The sequence below is a fragment of the Bidens hawaiensis genome, unplaced genomic scaffold (genome assembly GCF_021521415.1).
Source record: "Bidens hawaiensis isolate Kalapana, Puna unplaced genomic scaffold, B.hawaiensis_p1.1 tig00007139_1, whole genome shotgun sequence".
In the NCBI taxonomy this organism is placed as follows: Eukaryota; Viridiplantae; Streptophyta; class Magnoliopsida; order Asterales; family Asteraceae; genus Bidens; species Bidens hawaiensis.
The window spans coordinates 96,568-114,271 of record NW_027491492.1 but is presented as its reverse complement, the minus strand read 5'-3'; the positions used below and the strand labels follow the sequence as shown (position 1 = coordinate 114,271).

General features: G+C 36.5%; 2 protein-coding genes and 1 pseudogene across 2 annotated transcripts; 1 reads left to right on the top strand and 2 right to left on the bottom strand.

Annotated features, from left to right (window-relative positions):
* Positions 1-503: 503 nt before the first annotated feature.
* LOC143634619 (uncharacterized) lies at positions 504-4,927 on the top strand. The gene is made up of 6 exons (XM_077102651.1): positions 504-805; positions 2,643-2,810; positions 3,616-3,862; positions 3,957-4,109; positions 4,207-4,478; positions 4,580-4,927. The coding sequence occupies exons 1-6, from the start codon at positions 545-547 to the stop codon at positions 4,736-4,738; spliced, it is 1,260 nt and encodes a 419-aa protein (XP_076958766.1). The 5' UTR covers positions 504-544; the 3' UTR covers positions 4,739-4,927.
* Positions 4,928-6,747: 1,820 nt separating this feature from the next.
* Positions 6,748-9,912, bottom strand: LOC143634679 (cytochrome b561, DM13 and DOMON domain-containing protein At5g54830 pseudogene; annotated as a pseudogene).
* Positions 9,913-13,512: 3,600 nt separating this feature from the next.
* LOC143634678 (serine/threonine protein phosphatase 2A 57 kDa regulatory subunit B' kappa isoform-like) lies at positions 13,513-17,383 on the bottom strand. Its single transcript, XM_077102694.1, has 3 exons — positions 17,198-17,383; positions 14,825-16,020; positions 13,513-14,032 (listed from the first exon to the last, which is right to left on the bottom strand). The coding sequence occupies exons 1-3, from the start codon at positions 17,223-17,225 to the stop codon at positions 13,712-13,714; spliced, it is 1,545 nt and encodes a 514-aa protein (XP_076958809.1). The 5' UTR covers positions 17,226-17,383; the 3' UTR covers positions 13,513-13,711.
* Positions 17,384-17,704: the final 321 nt, after the last annotated feature.

Here is a 17,704-nt window from a genome sequence, read left to right as displayed (position 1 = left end):
AAGATTGAATAGAGGAGGAAAGGAAAAGAAATTATATACTTAAAAGACATTATCGAGTTAAAATAAAAGAAAAGAAAAGAAAGTGTTTATTACATTCTTGAGTTAGATTGGAAGAAAAAGATATGAAAAAAATTTATAACTTTACAATTATGTCCTCATAGCAACATGGAAAAAAGAATTAAAATAGGGTAAATTGGTAATATGGTAATGAGATATAAACTTTCCTTCACAATCCGGCCATGTTTGACAGGAAAGTTTTGAAGGAAAAAAGACACTTTTCCTTCCATTCTCTTTCTTTTCTTTTAATGAAAAAACTCAAGAATGAAAAAGAAAATTTTTCTTTATCTTTTCTTTTTCAATTCCTTAAATAAAAAACTCAAGAATGCAAAAGTAAAAATTTGTCCAAATATAATTTTGGTTATTAACCGAAACAAAATAAACCCAACTCATTAACCAAAAACCGACTTGAAACTAACAACTGTTGCTTATAATATATCGTTCAAACAATTGATCGAACACCTTGTATGCATTCACATTCACAACAATGGCAACATCTTCTTCTTCTTCTTCTTCTTCATCTTTTGATGCTTTGATTCAAACCCTAACTAGCAGCGGCTGGTGTTTTCAAGACATTAATCAAATTAAAACCCTAACTGAAACCAAACTCTCTGGACCTTCAACCACCATTCGTTCCGTTGAATCAGAGCTTTGTAACACCGACTTACGATCAATCGGAGGCAAATCGTTGCCTGATTCTTCTACACTTCGCAAATCCACTCATTTCCAAGGCCCCAAAGTTCTTCAGGCAAGTTACATGTGCTCGTAAATCAATGTTCTTTTAGGTTTTTGGGTTTTTACTCGCACCAGTAATAATTATTTACATTATTTGTAGCATCCGCTAGGAAATTTGACCTAACAACTACTGGTGCAAACGAGCCGAACCCAAGTTTAACTTACACAAATCTCGAGCTCAACTTGTTTCGAGCTCTATTTTCAAAGCTCGAGCTCAGCTCGTGAGTAGATTTTCAAGCTCGTTAACTATTTATTAATTAATTTTTATATATTTATAATTATGTTTATGAATTATTTTTCAATTATAATTTTATGTGTAAAATAATATATATTATTTAGTTATTTTTTCATAACAGTATATATACTCATTAATAATTATTAAATACATATATTAAAAAATTATATAAATTACAGGCTCGTGTAGGCTTGCGAGCCAGATCGAGCTTGATAAGTGAAGCTCGGGCTCGGTTATTAAACGAGCTTACGTTTAGGCTCGGGCTCGGGCTCGATCGAGCTTTTTCAGGAGCCAATCTCGAGTAGCTTGCGAGTGGCTCGGCTCGTTTGCACCACTAACAACTATTAGGCTTGTAAACTAACCGAACGAACACAAACAGCGCGTGTTAGTATGTGAATGCTAACTGAACACGCGATCGAACACAAGCTAATAAATGAACGCCGGTTATTCGTTAAGAAAAGAAAGCTTATGCCAGTTAAAAAGTGATGTGAAGAAATGTAAACAAAACTAGACCAAGTTGTAATGCATCAAAAGAATTTAAGTGGGAAACGAGTGAACTTAAACAAATTTAAATAAACAAACAAAAATGAACGTAAAGGAAAGAATGTAAGTAAACAAACGTTACTCGCACCAGTAATTAGTTACATTATTTGTAGCTTGCGGTAGGAAATTTAAGATTAGAACTGTAGGTGTTCGTGTGTTTTTACCCTAGGGGTAAACGAGCCGAGCTCGAGCTTGGCTTTTTAACTTTCAATGAGCTCGAGCCCAAGCTCGGCTCATTTCGAGCTCTATTTCGAAAGCTTGAGTCTAGCTTGTGAGTAGGGTTTTCAAGCTTGAGCTTGTCTCGTTTACTATTTGTTTATTAATTAGGTGAATTTGGTCGGTATCGGTTACGTTAGGTATGATAATGGCAATAAACCTAAAAACGAAATTAGCAAACGCCTAGAATAGTTTTGGTACTCGTATAGTTTATGTTAAAAAGTTATATATATAAAATAATGTGTACTCGGTTGGTAAGACCCGCACGGTGTGGTTGTGAGTCGACGTGATATCGGTCGCTGTCGGGCTACGGCACCTGAACGAATCGAAAAAATAAATTCGTCATCCCAAAATACATCAGATGAACATATTTAAACCAACAAAACCGCTAGTTACGGTGTTGCGACACTAACTGTGTTGGTATCAATGGTACCGGCACTAGATTGTCAACATAAGTTAGTCAGCCCAAAATAATAGATTTTTAAACAAAAATCATAAAATGCTGATGTGGCACCACTACAGCTCGCCATATGGCTCAATCAAACATGGATGACTCTTTTCTTTTGTGGAACTGACCATGCATTTTAATCTTATGTATAGTTTAAATATATTATTTTGTTATTTTTCTCATAACTTTTTATATAATAATAACTATTAGAAATAATATTTAAGTAAAAGCTATATAAATAATAGGCTTGTTTAGGCTCGCGAGCTGGCTCGAGCTCGATAAGTGAAGCTCAGGCTCGCTTATGAAACAAGCTTATTTTTAGGCTCAAGCTTGTTTAAGCCTGTCTCAATCTATCTTTTTCTCGAGCCGATCTTGAGCAATTTGCATATAACCGGTGCTTTTGTTCAGGTATCTTCTGCTAAGGATATAAGTAAAAGTAGTATAGCTGAGAGTTCAGGTGGTTCGAGCAGCAAACGGTTATTGAGATTGAAGCTTACTGATGGACACTCTGAGGTGACTGCTATAGAGTTCACTCACATTCCCTCCCTTCCTGATAATGTTGTTCCAGGCACAAAGGTACTTATAATAGATTAATTTAATACATTTAGAATGTGTTGATTATAGTTTAGGACAGTTGTCTGTGGCATTTGGTGATTATGGGTTATGAATTTTGGTCATGTTCCTTAGATGTTGATTATAGTTTACATCATTGAATCACAAATTGTTTATTTCTCATTATGGGGTGTGTTCATGAAGTAATTCTTTAAACTGAGTTAATATGATGAAATGCTAGAACTTAGGAGCTACTCGTACTTTCAAGAAAGTTTGATCATGAACTGAAAAATCAGAAAATGTGGGTAGCGTATGTCTAGATCTTTAGATGCATATTCTCTGGTAGAGTACTATTGACTTGTCGTTTATAACTTTATACTTCATGAGAGCTTAAAACAGATTCTAAAGGTATCTAACCCACAAATGGTGCTAACATAATGAGAATAAACTGCTCATTCCTGCTTTAGTTTTTTCTGCATCCTTCAAGATAGTCTATTTGGTTTGTCTGCCATGTAGTATTAATTTATAGATACAATGCGCATCATCATACTTGTCTTCAGGGTAAGATTGAGACATTAATATTTATGCATACATGGTACATGGTCATTTTGTGGCTGTTATGCATGTTTCCGCTTGTGCACATATTTGATTCCGTGAGCTTTATTCTTGATAAATGATCACCTTGAGTCATAACTTGTTGAAAAGTAATAATTTTTTTCCAGTAGTTACGTTGTTGTGTGCATGCAACAGGGCCAAGAAACCTGTTTTCTAATGAAACTTATTATGCTAAAGGGTATCCTCTCATTCCGTTGTTGGTTCTGGTTCACAGATCCGCTTGGAAAATAAAGTTGTAATTCACAGCGGTATTTTATGCTTGAATGCAAAGGTAGTAACTGTTCTTGGAGGTATTGTTCCATCACTATATGAAGAGTGGGAGATGAACCAAAAATATGCAGGGTTTACACGCTCAACTTTAAAACTGTCACAAAGTAATGACACTGGCGGGCCACCACCATTTCAGAAGTTTCAGACTGGCCCCCCTTCACGCCGGATCACTCAACAAAGCAAATCTTATGGTTCATACAAAAAACCTTATTTTTCTCTGAAATTGCATATCTGTTCAATCAAAAATTTTGGTTTTAATTCAAAATTCGGGTTGGTTAATTGCAGATAAAGCTTCTGTGCCCACTGGTTCCTTACAGACGAGTGGCTCACGGGTTTCTGATCAAAAAGCCGGTAACAGGGGCGATAATGTAAAAACAGATTCTATTGCTGAGAAGAGTGAAGAAAAACAACCTACTACTGAAGCAAGACCAAAAGAAGGTCTGTTTATACTATAAGATTATAAAAACATGTTGAATTTTGCTCACCTTTTATAACATAATTATACTGATTTGTGTTTTTATTTTCTTGATGACAGTGGCCGAGTCTGTACCTGTGCAAAACCAGGCTGCTGCACAAAAGCTTTTACAAAAAATGAGTAATTCTAACCGAAATGAAGGGCATTCTAGAGGCTGGAGACAAAGGGGGAGGGGTAAAGATGATGACGAGTCTTCTGTTTTGACTCTTGAAGAATGGGAGAGAAAACGAGCCCATGGGAGCTCTTCATCGAGACAAGAAAACCTTAATGCTAATCAAGACGAGGATCTCGCACGACAGCTTCAAAACCAGTTTGATCTGGAAGATTTTCATGTTAGTGTTTCTTCTTGCTTGAGTTATATTGTAATAATCATGATTATTATTGTTATTATGTGAATGATTTGATTTGACACGGTAAGTTGTGATTGGTTTAGGGTCATCAAAGTCAACATGTGACAGAAGCTGATGATATCAGGATGAGCATGTTTAGTTTCAAAAGAGATGATCCCGGGGCCCACGGTAGGGGAGAGTTCAGAGGAAGGGGTAGAGGACGAGGTAGGAGAAGAGGGAGGGGACGTGGCAGAGGCGGGTGATTCTTGCTCTTGATCGCACTATCAGGTAGTCGGTTCATTTCATTAGTTGGCCAACTGTTTTAACTATGATTATAGTTCATAGAATGATCCATTTACCCCTTCATGTATCTATACCCTCAGGTTGTTGCAAAACATGGATCAGCTGTAAGCGGATATCCGGTCCTATCATACTTTACCATGGTGGTGTAAACCTTTGAGAGCCATTAGCATCAACCTTCATATGGGTTAGTCGGGTTAAAACAGATTTTGCTTTTATTTTTTTTAAACGGTTGAGCTTTTATGATTACAAAAGTCACATTTTTTGTTATTTGGAGGTAGTGTGAGTTTAATTTACAGTAGTGCTGTTTTGTTGTTTCCCGAAACTGTTAGCAGTTATTCCATGATTTGTCAAACCGATAGCCGGATGGATAAACACCCTACATTTAACCAAAATCCTTTGGCATTCCATAAATTTCTATATAACACGAAATTGTTTCCTAATTGTCATTTGACAAAGTTCTCTTGAATACTTGATACTGCATGGTAATAAAGTTAACCTGGTTCTACGTCTACACGTCTCATGTACGTGATACGTGCTCTCACGACTTTTGGGACCAAAACGTCTATAACAAATGAGATGGCGTACGTGCTCATTGTTCCATAAGAATTGACCTCATTCTGAAGATGCAAATCTAAATATTAAATACCTTTAAACTATAAAATCAAACCGAACCAACCCAAGTTAGTCAAGTTGTATACAGTTCACGTCAGGTCAGGTAACATGACGAAACGGGTTTGGGTAAAACACATAAATTCCAGGATATATTGGACCAAGTTGACCCACCAATACTTGTTTGCATTTTTATTTTTAGATCTTTAATTTAGTATCAAATAATTACAAAAACTATTGTTATGATAATTCACTTAATTGAACTGTAAATACTTCAAATGCAGCAGTAAAAAGGCTAACTTTTTATATGGAAATCGGGTCGGCTTGGGCCGGGCCCAGATGAGCCCGGCTCTGCAAACACTTTCCCACTCTTAAAATTTATATAAAAATGATGTGTAAAATAAGATTAATAAACTACATATATTTAAATCAATGTTGTAAAAGTAGGTTTACAAGGCCGAGTACTCTCAGAGTACTCGCTACAAGGTATGGTGCCGAGGGGAGTTTCTTTAACTCCTTCTAGTTACTAAAAATTGTTCAAAGGTGGTCAATATTAGTCAGAATCATGTCTAGTCGGTTAACTTGGTCTATTTTCACTTAAAAAATACAACATAACTCGTATTTCTATAATATTAAAGAATGAATGTCATTTTTTTAATTAATGATTAACTGGTTTTCTGGCTCCAGAGGCTGTGAAATTTTTGAGTAGGGTTCAGCCCGTCGTACACGGAACCTCTTCAGCTTCTAGGTCCCAAAGCTTCGTTTTTAGCAGGATTGGTTTTGCTATTCAAAAGGGGGTTGCGGCGCAACTTGTTGCCCGTTTGCCTGCCACTTTATTGTAATCGTTTTATAGTAAATTATATAAAATTAACTTTATACAAAAAAAAAAAAAATGATTAACATTTTTTAGAATAATTTAGTGGTTAAAAATGTATTTCTCTTATTTATATTGATATTCATTTATTTTGGTATAAATATTAGTAAACTTATGATATTTGAAATATATATATTACCTAAAAATTAATTTTATTTATATTTATCATGTCCGAATACTCTCCGAGTACTTTCCGAGTACTCCGAATACTCCCTCCAAGAAGGTCGGCCGCCTAGTGACTTTTGCAACATTGATTTAAATAAGATTGATCAGACTTTGCATTTTAAATGCAGTTTCCAGTATTTTCGGGCCGTTTGACTGACTTCAGTTTTAGGCAATCATTGTACCGGTCTAACCCGTTCATGGGCTAACGGGTCGAAATTTCCATGTCTAGGTGCCACCCTTTATGCATCAAATTTGAACCATTAAAAATTACTTGCAAATATGTTGAACTGTATATGAATATAACAAATGTATTTAACTGTTAAAAAAAGGTACATAAAAATATCATTATCCCTCAAGAACCCGCATATATGTTGATTACACACACAAGCCATCAAGATCAAAACTGGTAACCGGGTCGACATCGTTCATATAAAAAATGAAAACCGAATAATAACGGCTACCAAATCTTGAAAACTGAAAACAACCCGATATTTAGATAACCGTATACCTCCCACCCGACACTGGTTCCATCTGCACTTCCCCAGACATAACCGAATCGTTTTCCTGATGATTCCCGTTTGATCTTAAAAGATCCGCATCCTCGTCTTCCGAATTACCTAATACCCAACTGCCGTGTGTAACCGTCTCCTGCTTCCGCCTTTTATTATATTCTAAATACAAAAACGTGAGACCGCCTAACAATACCCAAACGATCAATGCCCATCTTAACCCAAGGGTATTTTCATCATCGTATCGTTCTCCTAAATGCTTCAATCCAGTAAACAGAGCGGCAATCCCGACAAGAATAGAACACCTTCCGACATAAGTGTGAATATATTCCCAAATTACCCTTTTCGTTGACGGGTTTTTGTTTTCCCCCTTTTTGGGCCGGAAGTACGCGTTAACGGGCTGCATGCAGCCCATGAGAATCGTCAAGAATCCGAATTTGACATGTAACGAGCCGAGATAAAACCCGTGAAGCTCAGCAACCGCAAAAAGAATCCCGAGAAACGTGATTACTAAACCAGCGTATTGTAAGTAGACATGAACTTTAAACCATATGTCACCGGGCAGATGTTTTGTGAACCGGGCAGCTAGAATCCCGCCCGGAAGAAACATGCCCCAAGCAAGAAACATCATGAACCCATGAACAGCTAACACGGGCCTTATATCCTCCTCGGCTTCAGCCGATCCACGAATAAGCGAAACCCGAACCGGTTTATTACTTTTAACCGAATGCATGTTACTTTCAGTCAAATGGTCAGATGACCATTTTGCCCCCATGGCCCAGATCACTTTGAGAGGAGTTGTCGGTTCAATAATATTATTACACTCTTTTCCTTCTTTTCGGTTACAACCCGGATCCAACGGGCGGGTAAACTCGAGCGTGATGACACTGTTTTCCGACTTGCATCTGACATATGTCAAATTCTCGTTGGTCGGGTGGAGACTTTGAGCGTTCATCCCGTCTATCCAATACGTATTGACCCGACCCGTACCGTTAACATCGACCCAACCAACATACGCAAAACTGTTCTCCATTTCTGACCCGAACCCGATCGCAAGATACCCGCTTTTCTTCTCGCCACGGGCCGCTATCGATATCGACTTATCCGACAATGTCCAAAAGAAATTAACTTGTTGATCGTCTAACAAAACGCTGTTTTTATACATATCAGTTAACCCTCCGTCAACAACCTGAACCCGCCAACCCATTTTTTGCGTAAAAACCGACTGATAATAAACTTGATCGGGCGTGTTTCGGTCTGGGCCCCACGTCAAATCTTTAGGACTCGACTGGACCCCTTGCGCTTCCGGCCCGCCCGTGAAAACCGTTTCCGACATATTTCTCAAAGTCGCATTCCCGCCAAGCGGGTCCGACGTGATGTAAAATGCCACGTCATGACCCGCTTGTATCGAGAACGTTACAGGAACGCCTCGTTCGACTCGCAAAACGGGTGATTCTTTCTTGTTTAAATACAAAACCTTTGACGGGTTTGGCGGGTTCGGATAACGCGAAGCAGGGCCCGAAGTGACAACGATCGGTTCTTTCTTGTCTGCAATTACCAACTCTTGATCCTCCTTAACTTCTGCATCAAGTGGCCCAACACAGTCGTTAACCCGCTCGGAAACATTAACGTGGACGTGCCCGTAAGTCTTACCGTGGTTTTGCGGAAGGTAATACGGTCGAATCGAATCGGGTGGTTTTATCAAACCCAAAGCCCAAATACACGTTCGTTTGGCCGTAACATTAATATCCCAATCATACTTCTTGTCCACCGACTTTAACGGTCTCTGAAACCGAATAAACGACACCCCGTCTTTCCTATGAGCGTAAACTAGCCGAGTATTGTTCACCGAGTCAACCGAATCCAAAACATTATACATAGTATCGGGACACACACCCTCGACCGAACCATCATCGTTCTTCGTACACTCGCTATACTTCGTAATATAATAATCATCCGCAAACGGGACACCATCTTCCGTAAAACCCGTCACCGCCACGTCAGCCTTAAGCATATGATCATGCTCCCGGTCGGGCTCCGTCCACCCGAACGCCATATAGTTTTGAATCCCGATCGCACCCTCTAACCCGATATCAATCACATTATCTTCCTCGTTCAACGTCCATCTTAACCGATACGTATCCGATAACACCTTACAGTTTTCAAACATCGTCGGCTGCACACTCAAATTATTCAATCCCAAATTATCCGATCCCGAATTATTTGGTAACGAAACATGCCCGAAATCGGAACCCATATCGGAATCCCAAACAGAGACAACCTTAATATGATCCCAACTAATATTATTCATCAAATTAACAGTAAAGCTATCATTTTTATAAGTAATACTATCCAATTGAGACTCAGATATAACAAACCCAGATGTTAAATTCTCATAATCATCACCTAAAGCACCCCACCAATGAACATGAGAACCACCAGGAAGCATATCAAATTCACTAACCCTAAACGAACAATCATTAATAATACTAAAAGATCCTCTCAGTTGATGCTGAACCATGACAAATTGAGAAGTGTAATTGACTAAACTAGTGTTGGATTGACTGCAATTTAACGGATCGGGTTTGATGGGTACAAACAGGGTTATAATAACGCATGATGAAATTAGTAAAATTAAGTGTGAGATTGCCATTGATTTGGGTGAAAGAAGTGAGATTCGATCTGGGTTTTGGATGATTGAAGTGGGTTTTGAAGGATTTAAGGAATGATGGTGGACTTACCGGATTTGATCGCCGGAGAACGGTGGTGGGTGGTGGACTCTGCGGCGGTGTAGAGAGATGGAAATAATAATAATAATAATAATAATAATAATAATATTATGCGAAGGAAATAATAATAAAGTCAAAGTCTATTTGTTATCCGGGTCAAAGATGGAGTTTGGGAAAAGTTTTTATGAAAGCAAAATAGTCTCTCAAATAATTTAATTAGATTCTCCGTTTTTGATAGAGGAGTAAACGAGTCGAGCTGTTCATGAGTTATTCAAGATCGATTCGTGAAGAAACTCGATTCAGTCGAGTTAAACGAGCCAGCTCGTAAACTTAAATGAGCTGTCATTTATATAACTTTTAAATTTTAAATATGTATATATAATAATTATTAATTAATATATATAATGTTAAAAAAATAACGAAATAAAATATATTATTTTTTTCATAAAACTATAAAACTATAATTGAAACAAAATATACAAAAATAACTATAATTACGAATATTAATTATTAAATAGGAAACGATCCGAGATCAAGCTCTCGCCTCGTTTTCACCCCTAGTTGTGGCAAGGCCAACGGGGGCACGAACAATGAATTTGTGTCACGTCACTTGCTAACACCACAACGGGTGTCAGCGGTGGGGCGCGAACAGGCAGTCGCGAACCCACTCACAGACACTAAGAACATCTAAAACATGCTACGCAATCCAAGGTTCGAATGATGTGGCAAATGAATGGACTTACGGTGACAAACTTCCCTTGTTGTGAAGTAAGTTGTGGGGGTGGGGTTAGTGTCATAGTGAACACAAACTTGTAAGGTGACAAGTTTGTGGGGCCGTCATCTTTCACATGCGGTTTTTGAAAGTTTGTTACAGAAAAAGTGAGTTTGTAAGACAAATTTGGAATGTGATGCGATGCTTATACGGTGGTTTGTTGAGGTTTTTTTGTAGATGCTAGCTCTAATGGGAAAATTGGAGGGGAACGTTCGGGAAAGTGGCTCGGGAGCAATGGCTTTATCCACAACAAGGTCAGGTGAGTAAGCAAAGGCTTTATCCGAAGCCTAATCAGCATCCAATCAACACGATGTGACGCAATATTAGAGAATGAATCCAAGGCCAACGAAACCTCACAACAGATAGTCTTAGCTACCATATTTATCTTATCAACAAAAAGTAACCGTATTTATCTTGTTAGTCATGCGTGGCCTATACGGCCCGTATAGCCTTATACGAGTCGTATAGGACCATGGAACCTTTGTATAATCTTACAAGAAGATAGCGGTTTTGAGTTATTTACCTCCTGGGCTAGAAAAAAATGGTTTTAAAAAATTGTTTTATTTTTAGTGTTAAAAGTCAATTAACCATGATACGATAATTTTATTCTTGTCATTTACCCTTTTAATTGTTTAGTATTCACTCACTATCGAGTATCGATTGCAAGTACAATTTATTTCAAAAAATTTTAGATAAATAAGTGTCAAATCAAACCGATTGCATAGGTTCGTGTTAAATCGGTTATGTGGATTAAAAACGGTTTGTTTCTGATTTATACTAAAATGACTTGATCGAATCAGTTCCTATATGTTCAAGCTTTTTCCTTGTTTCTGATTTATACTAAAATGACTTGATCGAATCAGTTCCTATATGTTCAAGCTTTTTCCTTCTAAAAATGGTTTCTAAATTCTAATCCGAACCAATTTCTAGCCAAACCTGTTTTTGACAAAAAAATATATAAATGACCAAACCGATTCAGTTTATAGCCTAAAGTCCTGAACTGATTCGAGCTAGAGGTATCACACATTGATTGGGCCCGTTGGTTAAAATAATATTCCAAAGCTTTTGTGTGTTCTCCGTTACTTGTGTGGATAAGTCCTATATTATAGAGTATATAACTTCGGTCATAGGGATCAATTTCTAGTCGCATAGCTTCATAATAATTCTGTAAAGCTTCCGCATAATTTCCCTCGGATTGGGCTCACATCCGTTACGGTCGTCATTCAATTCAAAGAATCTCCGTTACAGAACCGTACATGAGATTTTCATCTCATACGGCTCCTCCCTTATGTGCATAATGATAAAATAACGAAGATGAAAAACTTCTCATTGAATGAAATGAAAATGTTTTATCATTTTCAATATTGCAAGTACGAAAGGAAAACTTCTCATTTTCAAATTGTCATTTAAAATATAGAGTAAAGTGCCATTTTAGTTCTTGTAGTTTGACAAATAATGCGAATTTAGTCCAAAAAGTTTATTTTTTGCATATGGACCCTTCACGTTTTCCAGTTCTTGCCAATTACATCCAAATCACTAACCCCGTTAAATTTTATCGTTAAGTCAGGGATAGACATGTCTTTTCACTCTTTCTTATTATAATACTTATTTAAGTAAACTGCGGTTTTCGTCCCTCTGGTTTGTCAAAATCTGCAGTTTTAGTCTAGTAGTTTCAAATTTGCAATTTTCTTCCTTATGGTTTCATTTCACTTGCAATTAAACCCGAATTTATTAACCTTGTTAAGTCTTGTCGTTAACCCATTTGCGTGCCCCTCATGTGACGATCAATTTTGTCTTTTTTTCTCTCCAAATAAACCTCAGCCCTAATTCGCAACCCCTTCACGTGCATTTGGGGAAAATGGGAAAAAAGAAGGAACAAAATTGCCCCTCCCGTGAAGGACACACTGATGGGTTTAACAACCAAACTTAACGAGATTAGGGAATTCGAGTGTAATTGCAAGTGAAATGAAACCATAGGGAAGAAAATTGCAAACATAAAACTATTGGACTGAAACCGCAGATTTGGACAAACCACAAGGACGAAAACCGCAGTTCACTGAAGTAAGTATTATAATAAAAAAATAGTGAAAAGACATGTCTACCCCTGACTTAACGATAAAATTTAACGGGGTTAGTAATTTGGATGTAATTGGCAAGAACTGGGAAACGTGGAGGGTCCATATGCAAAAAATAAACTTTTTGGACTAAAGTCGCATTATTTGTCAAACCACAGGACTAAAATGGCACTTTACTCTAAAATTTATAATACAAACTAATGATTTAGAAAATGTTTGTTCAGACTGTTAAGCCTCCAAACTGGGGGTGCAAGCGAGCCTAGTTGAGCCCGAGCTCAGCTCGGCTCATAACGGAGCTCGAGCTCGGCTACTTTCAAGTTCTATTTTAAAGCTCGAGCTCGGCTTCTTTCAAGTTCTATTTCAAAGCTCGAGCTTGGCTTGTGAGCAGATTTTCAAACTCGAGCTTGGCTTGTTCACTAATAATTTATTGATTATTTTTGTATATATTTTTACCAATTATAATTATATGTATAAAATAATATGTATTATTTAGTTATTTTATTGATTTTTTCATAATATTATATATACTATTTAGTAATTATTAAATTTATATTTTAAAAAACTATATAAATGGCAGGCTCGTTTAGGCTCGTTAGCTAGATCGAGCTTGATAAGTGAAGCTTGGGCTCGTTTATTAAACAAGCTTACTTTTAGGCTCAAGCTAGGGCTCAGCTAAGCTCTATCGAGCTTTTTCACGAGCTGATCTCTAGTACAACTTCATCAACCCGCTCGGTTTGGTTTGTTGTTTCCCAAAACTGTTACTGGTTAGCCCATAATTTATCAAACCGATAGAAACCAGGATGAACTTCTCTACATTTTACCAAAATCCTTTGGCATTCCATAATTCTCATTTTGACAAAATTTACTTAAATACTACATGGTAATAAAAACTTATCTGGTTATACATAGACACGTCTCACGTTAACGTTAACGTGCATGAAACGTACTCTCACGACTTGGAACCAAAACGTCTCAGAGCCGCTCGTGTTTTACTAAACCAAGTTACAAAACACAACATAACCAAAAGAATGACGAGGCGCCATTAATATACATAAACACCATTGTTGAAATGAGATCAAAAACATTCCCAAACCTCAAAAAAACCAGAATATTAAACAAGGGCCTTCTCATGCCATTTTGTGAAATTTTTAAAAACCCATTCTAAAACGCTTCTTAAAACCGTAACAAGTACATTACTGATCACTGACACGAGATACCAATAATACCATTACCTGCAATGGTTTCAAGGTGCTCCCATGTCAATCTCCGCCTCTCGTCTGCCACATTAGTGGCTGATTTGTCCTCCTCGGCCTTGCCTTGACACGAAAGAACCAACTGTTCATCCGCCTCGTGAAACATTTTCATCACATTTTGTGCTAGGTTGAGAACCGTGCGGTTTCGATGGCTTTTTGAGTTTTGTTGTATTGAGGTGAAGACGATAGGTATAATCACTTGCCGGTTGCTTGTTATAAGATGACGTATGTGCTCGTTGTTCCATAGGAAATGTGCTCGTTCCGCCACCTAAACATTATTAACACGTACATTAGTATTTATATATATGCAGATCGAACCAACCCTCACGTCGGGTCAGGTTGACCAAAACGGGTTTGGGTCAAACACATTGACTAACCAATGCTTGTATGCATTTTTATTTTTAAATCTCTAATTTAGAATTAAATAATTACAAAAGCTATTGTTTATAATAAGTCACTTTATTGAAATGTAAATACTTCAAATGCAGCAGTAAAAAGAGGCAAATCTTTAGTGTGGGAACTGGGTCGGGTCGAGCCCGGCCCGGCCGACGAACACTTTTTTTCCCATAAAACTTATAAGAAAATGATGTGTAAAATAAGATTAAGAAACTATATGATAATAAATATTTGAAGCGACAAGATTTATCAGATTCTATGCATTTTGAACACGCTTTCGAGTGACTTTCGACCCATTTGACCCGTTCAATCCCACTTCATTTAGCCAATCATTGAATTGTGGTGTTGGGTCGGGCTGGGCCCTGCAAACACATTTTTTCCCCATAAAACTTTATAAGAAAATGATGCGTAAAATAAAATTAAGAAACTATATAATAATAAATATTTAAAATAATAATTTATCACTCCGCATTTTGAATGCACTCCCGAGTGACTTTTGACCCGTTCAATCCCGTTTCAGTTTTAGCTAATCAATAAATTGTACCCCTCTAACCCATTAGAGATAATATCCTGAATCAACCAGTTTATGGGCTAACGGGTCGAACTAGTTAAACATCTACCATCTAACCTCAGAAACATAAAAATAGTTAAAACATTAAATTACCTGAAAATGGTAGCTGTCAAGACAACAACGTATACGTCGAAACAACGGAACCATAATTTTCTCAAACTCATCGGCCCGAATTATCTCGAGCAATTCTTCCAACTCACTCAAAACCATCAACTGCTTCTGACTGCTCGTCACGGGCCAATATTTTAACAGCCCGTTTATCACAACACTCGCAAGCCTCGGATCCTTTTCTATAAACTGAACCACACAATACGTTAACTGATGGTGGTAGCTACCAATGGATTTCGGTTTATGAAGCGGAATCAAAACCCGTGACAAAAACATTTTGTGTTCTTTCTTTAATGGCAATGTGAACCCACTAATCACACTCCCGAAAATCTCGAGCAATTCAGCAATCCCGTTGTTTTTCTCGGTTTCGTAAACGAACTGGTACATTATATTGCTGACCGCTGTTCGGATAAACGGTCGGTGAACCATAAACTTGCCATAAATTCTATGTAAAACCGACTTCAAAGATTCCCGTTCTCGTGGGTCCTCAGAGTCGAAAAGATTTAGTAGTTTTAACAAGAACGGTTGGTCGATATATTGTTTAGCAACTTTTGGATCGAGAGAATTTAAACTAACGAATCTAAGGAGTATATCGTAAATAAGCTGTAAATGTGACCATGATGGATCAAACCATAGATCGTCATCTTCGGTCTCGCCACGTGGCAAGTTCGAGTTTTTCGGAGGAAACTCGCGAAAAAGATTGGCCCCGCATGTTTTACACATCGCTGACATGGCGGGTTCGGTGAGTTTTACCGTGTCCGAATCAAGAAAATCAAGAATTTCGACTAAAAGTTGGCGTTTTTGATCTTTCTCGGGATTATCTTTATCTTGATCGTTGAAATCGTATACAATCGAGCAAAGATTCAACTTACTGATCAAAAGTCTTGATTTTTCGGAATTTTGGACGTCTTTGAAGGATAGATGTGGTTGGATCATGTCACCGTTGGATGTCGGGAAGATGGACGATGACATCTTTTTAACCACGTTTAATCGACTTGAAATAACGTTACACGTGTTGGTGAAGCTGCCATTGTTGGTTATATTAGTGGTTGTGGTTGCGGTTCCGGTTGCATTGCTCCCGTCGGAACAATTTTGATTCGGTTTTGATGATTTTCGGGGGAGTTTTGCGAGGATTTGTTTAAGCATAGTAGGAATAGCTGAATTTGCAGCCAATAATAAGCCTGGAATACACATATTAATACACATATCAGAATCATGATTAGCAAAAAAATATTCAAGAAATTATTAAATATTAAGGGATATAATAAGCAGATTCTTGGAGCTATAAAGGTGGAAAGTAATTAAGATTAATTGCATATATTCAAGAAAAATTCCCTACATGATTTCACCTAATATGAGAAGCTTTGAACTTCAAAGAAAATATTTCAAGAAAATCTAATATTCATAGCTATGATCTTATCTTAAATGGGAAAAAATTAAAATTTTAAAATAAAATATTTCAAAAAAAAAAAAAAAACTAATACCATTCCAATGATCCAATTTCAAATGAAAAAGATTAAAGCTTTTCAAGAAAATGATTCAAGAAAAATTTTAAAAAAATCCCTAATAACATCCATTGTAAAAAACTTCACTTCTCAAGATTTTTTTTAATCAAGAAAATCATTTTATATGAAAAAAAAATGAACTTTACAAGAAAATCTAATATTCATAGCTATGATCTTATCTTCAATGGGAAAAAAAAATTTATATAAAATATTTCAAAAAAAAAAAAAGCTAATACCATTCCTATGATCCAATTTCAAATGAAAAATATTAAAGCTTTTCAAGAAAATAATTCAAGAAAAACATTTAAAAAAATCCCTAACAATGTAAAAAAAATTACTTCTCAAGATTTTTTTTAATATTAAAAAAAACTCATTTTATATGAAAAAAAAATCGAACTTTACAAGAAAACATAACACTCATTACTCATAAACACAACCAAAACATACAAACAGATCTAGAACACACTCAAAACCATACAAAAACTGAAGATAAGAAGAAAACAGTAGTACAATGATTTGCAGATCTGAAAGACTGAAGCCCAGATCAAGATCTACTAACCCAGATCATAAAAAGCCCTAAACCCCCAAATTATGTAAAAAAAGGTTACAACTTTAACAATTATATGTGAGCAGCAGCAGCAAACTGTAACAACAAGAATAAAAATTTGATAATGCCAGTAGGGTACTTAGCAACATGGCTTTACATTAAATAAAAGATTGAACAAGACAGTAGTATAATATAATAATAATCTAAAAGTCAGAGCACCGAAGAAGAATCAGGTGGTGCTCACAGAAGATCTATACATACATATATACATATTTATATATGAGAATAATAATAATAATAATATACCTGGACTTTCAGGGACAAAAATGGACATGGGTTTTGGAGAGAGAGAGAGAGAATCAGAGAGAAGAAGACATGCAAATGAGATAGAAAGGTGGAAGAGAGAGAAATTTCTTTCAGGTTAAAATTTTTTGATAATGAATAATAATAATAATAATAATAATAATAATAATGGAGCCCATCTATCTGTGTGTGTGTATGTCTAGTGTCTACTGCATCTTTATTTAGGTAAGGATCCAAGAAATGGAATTGGAATATTAAAGTGTGAAAGTTTGAGCTTACTGTTGTTTGTTGTTTTAAACTTAATGTTCATGTTCTAGTGTCTTTGAGTATTGTTTGGGTTGATGACTTACTTTTTTATAATTTATAAATGGTTAACATATCCACTGCATTTTCAGCTTCTTTTTTTAATTAATCTCAACTACTATCATTTGGTTATTGTCGGTCTCAACTAACAAATTGGCTCCTAACGGTCTTACATTTTAACATATTTGTTTCCAACGGTCCGTGACT

What these genes read in the sequence shown, in the direction of transcription:
- LOC143634619 (XM_077102651.1), top strand. Translation starts at nt 545, where the DNA reads ATGGCAACATCTTCTTCTTCTTCTTCTTCTTCATCTTTTGATGCTTTG. An exon ending in TCAACAAAGCAAATCTTATG is followed by an intron (nt 3,863 to 3,956) that starts GTTCATACAAAA and finishes GGTTAATTGCAG; the next exon opens with ATAAAGCTTCTGTGCCCACT. An exon ending in TGAAGCAAGACCAAAAGAAG is followed by an intron (nt 4,110 to 4,206) that starts GTCTGTTTATAC and finishes TCTTGATGACAG; the next exon opens with TGGCCGAGTCTGTACCTGTG.
- LOC143634678 (XM_077102694.1), bottom strand. Translation starts at nt 17,225, where the DNA reads ATGTCCATTTTTGTCCCTGAAAGTCCAG. An exon ending in TTTTGTCCCTGAAAGTCCAG is followed by an intron (nt 16,021 to 17,197) that starts GTATATTATTAT and finishes TGTGTATTCCAG; the next exon opens with GCTTATTATTGGCTGCAAAT. An exon ending in TTGACAGCTACCATTTTCAG is followed by an intron (nt 14,033 to 14,824) that starts GTAATTTAATGT and finishes AATAATGTTTAG; the next exon opens with GTGGCGGAACGAGCACATTT.